This window comes from Podarcis liolepis, assembly GCF_965112155.1.
Source record: "Podarcis liolepis genome assembly, chromosome: 8".
Classification (NCBI taxonomy): Eukaryota; Metazoa; Chordata; class Lepidosauria; order Squamata; family Lacertidae; genus Podarcis; species Podarcis liolepis.
The window spans coordinates 88,667,028-88,674,000 of NC_139560.1; the positions used below are offsets into that span (position 1 = coordinate 88,667,028).

A 6,973-nucleotide genomic window follows, 5' to 3' on the forward strand; every position below is an offset into this window, starting at 1 on the left:
TCTCCATACCTATGGGCCACCACTTGGAGTGCCAACTGTAGGCTATATCATGTGCCTGGAGCACTGAAACATGTCCATCATTGGCTCAGTTGTTGTGAATAATAACAATAGGGATAATAACATCCTGTGTTTTCCCCCAGAACTCACACAAAAAAGAAAGAAGAAGAAAAAAAACCCCAGAAACCTAAAAAAAACCCAGAAACCTAAAAACATAGAAAGGTAATAGTTAAAGGTAATTAAACAATAATAAAATTAAAATGATAAGAAGATACAAAGCAAGTTTATGAAAAGGACATCCTGAATGGAATGTCATGATTCTAAATCAGCATGTCCCACTTCCTAGAAAAGTTCATAAGTACATCTTTTAATTTTTTATTTATGTGCTATAACCCAAGCATCTGATTTAAGCTATAATGGGGAGTGTTTTCATATTCTGTTTTGCCAAAGCACAATATTGGCAGTTATACACAAATAAGGTAATGGTACCCCTTTAAGACATTAAGAGTCATAACATTTCCTTAATACTTTCTTGATTTCACAATAGGGCCAACGGAGAGGAAAAACAGCAAGAAAACGTTTTCCTATACAAAGTAAGAAACAGGATGTAGCTGGTGGGCCATTAGAAACTTTATTGTGCTAAACACACCTTAAGCAGCTGAATGGCAATGATCCAAGCCACATGAAGTCAGTTTAATGGATTCTGATAAACAAGTTAAGCATGTGTTTAATTATCTGCAGTAGAAATCAAGTGGCCTTTGAAGTGCTTAATTTTGCCCAGTGCATATAAGAGTGCTGACAAAAACATTGACCATGTAGATTTAATGGTAAAACACAAATCCCATAATACTAATGCTCACTTGGCTTTATGAATATTTCAGTAAATAAATTACTGATAGAAATATTATTTATAGAAATGGCTTTCCATGGGAAGACCTGGGAGGGTAAGCTGTCCAGGCACCAAAACTGCTATTACTGAATAGGGCCCCAGTGTCAAATGCAATTATTGACAAAACATAAAAATACCTGTGGCTGCAAATATTTTTTTGCAGGAGCACTGTGAGGATGTTCACGATTAGTTTTCCCCACTCAAATGTTTATGTATATCCTCTCCATTTGGACCTTATAGATCACATGCCTAGTACTCATTGGTGAAATTAAAGAGTGGTATTACCATCTATATGGGACACGGGTGGCGCTTGTGGGTAAAACCTCAGTGCCTAGGACTTGCCGATTGCATGGTCGGCGGTTCGAATCCCCGCGGCGGGGTGAGCTCCCGTCGTTCGGTCCCAGCTCCTGCCCACCTAGCAGTTCGAAAGCATGTCAAAGTGCAAGTATATAAATAGGGAAGGTAAACGGCATTTCCGTGTGCGGCGCTGGTGCTGGCTCGCCAGCTGCAGCTTCGTCACGCTGGCCACGTGACCCGGAAGTGTCTTCGGACGGCGACGGCTCACAGCCTCTAGAGCGAGATGAGCACGCAACCCTAGAGTCGGACACGACTGGCCCGTACGGGCAGGGGTACCTTTACCTTTACTACCATCTATAGGGACGTGGGTGGCACTGTGGGTTAAACCACAGAGCCTAGGACTTGCTGATCAGAAGGTTGGTGGTTCGAATCCCCGCGACGGGGTAAGCTCGCGTTGCTCGGTCCCTGCTCCTGCTAACCTAGCAGTTCGAAAGCACGTCAAAGTGCAAGTAGATAAATGGGTACTGCTCCGGCGGGAAGGTAAACGGCGTTTCCATGCACTGCCCTGGTTTGCCAAAAGCGGCTTAGTCATGCTGGCCACATGACCCGGAAGCTGTACGCCGGCTCCCTCGGCCAATAAAGTGAGATGGGCGCCGCAACCGCTGAGTGGGTCATGACTGGACCTAATGGTCAGGGGTCCCTTTACCTTTACTATTACCATCTATTTCTCTGAAATTATATATATGACCAGTTTTTTTAAGTAACCCATAAACATGTTCTGTAAAAATATTTCAAGATAGAAAAAGAAAACTGTAAGCAGCTTTGCAACCCCCAAACTAAGCTGCTTTTCAAAATCTAGGTTGAAAAGATTTGTATTGTCATACGAAGAGATATAAATGTTACAAAAACAACAGCAGTAAAAATGATCTTTTCACACACGTAATACAAAAGGGGGTGGGGATTACATCTGTGCGGCATTTAAAATATTTAACAAAGCTTTGTGCCATTTGTCAAAGCCTGCACAATAAGACCATGGTCAGACCTTCAGACTCACCCAGGCTGTACATGCATTAATAAAGTGGGGTGGAAAATCTTTCTCATTGTCCCTGTAATGACCTGGATTGTTCAGACCTGGATGATTCTGAAGGTCTGAACATCGCTTCATACCTTGGATACCACCACCCCCCATCCCTAGAGTACATGAAGCAGGTTGTTGATGGGCTTATTATTAAAGAATAATTAATGCTGCAAATCCAAAATTAAATATAAAAATAAAAGAAACTCAACAGTAATATTTGCTTCTACAGACTTCATAAAATGATGCAACAAGAAACTGAAGCATGAACAAAAACAAAGTTTACTCAGCACTGAACATTTACTACAATTAATCTCACAATGGCTGCTTCCCTATGTTTCAATCTTCTGTTGGTATTCCCCAGAACAACTTCCCTCTTTGTACCCAGTCATGGTCCTTATTATATTGGTCCTTATTATGACAACATGGTCCCTGAAGCAGCCCAGAGAGGTCCCCAAGAACATCCTAGCTTTGATACTGAAGAAGACCCCAGGCTGTCACAGATTCTGCACCTACAGTGGGATTCCCAGTCATCTCCAAGGAATGTTTCAGCCTATCCTAAATGCTTTGGATAGAATGCAGAACGGCAGAGACTGCAGGGCAGTTTAAATGTGTTTCTTAATCTTCTTGTGGTCCTGCTTTGATTTCAACTTATTCAAACCTAATTCACAGGCTACTTAAACTATAGTTATAGGATTTTGATTCATCTAATTCTAGTCAAAGTCAAGCCTTATACGGTATCCTAAGGATGGGTCACAAGTTTGTTAACTTAGGGTGAAATAGAAGCAATGGTTTAAGAGTTGTGGAGACAGTTTGAGGATCCTCTGCTGATCTGTCTCTGCAAGGCTTTTAGAGTAATTCTGCTTGAATAAGAAAAAGCACATTGTGAAAAGATACCTATGGGCAAGCACCTATCACATCACCCACAGGTCTCCTTCCTCCAATCCCTGGAGTAATTTTGCAACCATTGTTCCTAAATGTTTTGATTTGGAAGCAGGGGAGTAAGTGATAGATGGGCATATACATATCAAGAAATGTACAGAAGGGTCCCTGTTCTATGATGCTACGATTCTATGTGTTGCTCTTTAAAAATAATAATAATCAAGGTACCAGAAGCTGGTGAGGTCAAGTTGATCCAGCATTCAGCTTGCTGCTGCGTATCTCTCTAAAGTGAAATGCTTAGCTAGAATTATTCGACAAGTGCAGAGCCTGCCGTGGTTGCTCTCAAAATCCTACTTCTGCCTGAACCCTTAGAGTTTCAGATGGCCCAGTAAGAATGTTGCTGTTGTACGTTTCCCCATATATGCATTTTTGTTCTTGCACCATTTTATACACACAGAGAGAGAGAGAGAGAGAGAGAGAGAGAGAGAGAGAGAGAGAGAGAGATCTTCTCTTTCCTCCCTGCCTCCATCTCAAGAATGACAGCCACAACAGAAACACAGTGTCACGCCCTGGTCTCCCCCTGATCTGGCACCCAAGAGTAATTATCAGCAGCACTTGTCGATTTCTTATTGCTTTTCTTGGCCTTCATTTTCCTGTAGGTCAGCAAGGACAGGGCAAGCGCCAACAGTAGCAAAATAGCGATGCCACCCAAGATATAATATAGGAGCTGCTTGGAGCTGCCACTGTCATGGTCTATCATGTCTCCAGCCTGATTTTCAGCACCTAGTGGTGTGCTCAACACACTTGGGTGGGTGGTAAAATCCAGAGATCCTTCTAGTTCAGCTTGAATTGAAGACTGAGGCAGCAAGGTTGGTGTCTCTGAAGAAGGATGGATGTTAGCTGGCCTTCTCAGTTCTTTCTCTCCATGGGTGGAGAGGAAGGGGACCCTGCCTATGACATCAGGGACACAGGAGATCTCATTGTCTGCCAAAGTCCAGCCTGGTCTGCAGGAGCACCGATAGCTGCCCAGCTGGTTGATGCACATATGTTCACAAGGCTCTTCCAGGCACTCATCCACATCGAGACAAGAAGAGCTATTGATACCCTCCAGCTGGTAGCCTGGGTAGCAGGAGCAGAGGAAGGAGCCGTGCGTATTTACACAAAGCTGCTCACATGGCATGCCCCTGGCACACTCATCGATGTCCTGGCATTCCTGGCCATCAGGACTGGCAGGCTTGTAGCCTGGGTTACAAAGGCAGGTGAAGCTGCCCATCGTGTTAACACAGATCTGTCCACACAGGCTTTGGGAAGCACTGCATTCGTTCACATCCACACAGTGCAGCCCATCGTCAGCCAACATGTAACCCTGAGGGCAGAGGCATTCGAAGCTGCCTGGGCGTGGCAGGCACTGTCCTTGGCATGGGCTGGAGCTGCAATAGTCCACGAAGACGCAGGAAAGGCGGTCTGCTGCAAGCTGGTATCCGGCGTGGCAAGCACACTGGAACAAGCCCCTGCCCAAGTCCAGGCACTTGTGTTCGCAGCCCCCGTTGCTGTAGCTGCAGCCCAAAGTGGGCGAAGCACAGAAGGGGCCTGGGCTGCTCCATTCCGAGGTGTTGCTGTTAGAGTGTGGCTTGCACATGAGGAAGTCGTTCGGCACCTCCTCCCTCTGAGGACCACATGCCACTTCAGCGGTGGAGCCAAGAGGCACAGCAACAAGGGAAGCAGTGGCTATGCCAAAAGGGGTGGTGTATCTGGCAACACCTGGCCCCGCCAAAACAAGCGGGCGGCACATCCCCTGGAAGCTGAACTTGCACAAGTAGCCAGACATCCCGACAGCTGAACTACTGCAGTGGCTGTCTACCCAGGCCAGTTCCTGAAGTGAGGAAGGAGCCCTCTGAAGGGTCACACACCTCTTGGTTGTGCATGTTCCAAGGGGCTCCCGTTCCCAATTAGAGTACTTGGTGTCCTCGCCTCCTTTCACCCAGCTGAAGCCCTTCAGTGGCTGATGCTGCTGGTAGCATTTGCCCATCTCCCGATGGAGCCCGATCCACAGTCTTACCTTCACGTCTGTGCCAGCTCCCTCCTTGGGCATCTTGTCCAGCAGCTGCCAGGCCAGCGATGCCTCCTCTTGGCTCTTCACAGTCATCAGGTTGCCCCCATTGTCTTCGCACTTTCGCTGAGCCTCCATCCAGCTGTGCCTCTCAAAGTGGAGTGTGTAGCAGGCAGTGCCAGAACACAGGACCTCCCCCGTTTTGCTGGGCTGGACCATCAGTCCCAAAAGCAGCCCTTGCCAAAAGATGCGTAGGAGAATCTCCATCTTTGCGGAGCAAAGGAGCTGTGAACTTCGTGATCTTCCCCTTGCAAGCTCAAATTGCACAAATAAGTCTTGCAAAGGACATGCTAAGACAATGGATCACAGATTGTTTGCCTCCCATATCCCTTCGGCTCAGCAGCTGGGTCCATATGCATCCTGTCTTGTTGTGATTCTTATTTATCACCGGAGACTTGAGTTTCCTGAGAAAAGGGTTATTGTTCATGGCAGACCTTGTTAGACCATTTGGTTTAACCTATCATTATTGGATGCAGCCTTCTTTTTATGCCCTCTTTCTGCTTTTTTATTTTTAACCTAGCCTTTTCACTTCGTGTGAGAATCTTGCTGGAATACTCCTTCTCTTCCTATTTTTATAGAAGTGAAACATCCTCGAGCTTCCAAACAATCCAAATAGGGCCTTGGGTTTGTCAAGCCACCACTGTAATTTTATTTTTAATCATGTGATCTGGAGATAAGTTGCCATACTGTTCTGCATAGCTCCCTCACAATATTAATCTCACATTTTTTGTTATCTATAAATAGGCACAGAAGCCCTGAAATAGAAAATGGGTCATGGGAATGTCTAAGCTTTAAAGACAGCCAACTTCTAAACCAACTACTACATGCATAAAGTCCTGATTCAGATAAAGTTGATAGGCCTACATTTCTGTTGAGTGCAACTGGTTTAGTGTATCAGCCTATCAGCCAAAAGGAATTTTGTAAATCTAATTTTGAATGAGTAAACTAATGTATGAAGTATATATGTATGTTTATTCAGAGGTAAGTGTAATTTAATTGTGTTTATTCCCAAGTAAGGGCTCATCTAACTTCCTTTTGGACTGCATTTCTAGGCACAGGTCTGGGCTTTAAAACTCCATATCTGAGCAGGGTTTTTGGATTGTCTTGCCAATTTCTTGGGGAAAACATGTATTTCACCAACTGAATTGGAGCAAATGGCAACTGGGTTTTCTGTAGATTGTCATTTACCGCAATAAGACATGAGTTTTCCCAGGGAAAGCACCAGGATTAAACACACACACACACACACACACGGATCTGAGCCCAGAAAGTGCAGCACAAAAGGACCTCTGGATGAGCCCAGAGTTTGCTTATGATTGCAGCCTAAATTTTTCCTCTTCCTATAGCAAGTTGTCTTCATAACAGGCTTATGCTTGCTTTATTTATTTATTTATTTATTTATTTATTTATTTATTTATTTATTTAACTAGACAAAAAGTAACAGATATCTCATGGCACAATTCTATACATACTTACCCAGAAGTCAGTCCCTGTCATGATTCACAGGCTGGCTGCCTAGTGAAATCAGAGACGTAGAGAGCTTCTTCCAGCTCTTTTATTTAAATCAACAGAATACACAGAGAGGCGGTGAATTATGCTCCCCTTGGTCTCAAGACTTTTCTCAGAGTGCCTGCTCCACCCCCTTGTGTTACTTCCTAGCTTCCAATCCCCTCCTTACTCCAATGGTGGCCGGCAACGGAATCTTTCTGTTTGGCTCTCTGCT

At 44.8% G+C, this 6,973-nt stretch overlaps 1 protein-coding gene across 1 annotated transcript; it reads right to left on the reverse strand.

Annotated features, from left to right (window-relative positions):
* Positions 1 to 605: 605 nt before the first annotated feature.
* CD93 (CD93 molecule) lies at positions 606 to 6,591 on the reverse strand. Its single transcript, XM_083519401.1, has 2 exons — positions 1,535 to 6,591; positions 606 to 1,174 (listed from the first exon to the last, which is right to left on the reverse strand). Exon 1 carries the CDS (start codon positions 5,455 to 5,457, stop codon positions 3,703 to 3,705), a length of 1,755 nt encoding a protein of 584 aa, XP_083375527.1. The 5' UTR covers positions 5,458 to 6,591; the 3' UTR covers positions 606 to 1,174; positions 1,535 to 3,702.
* Positions 6,592 to 6,973: the final 382 nt, after the last annotated feature.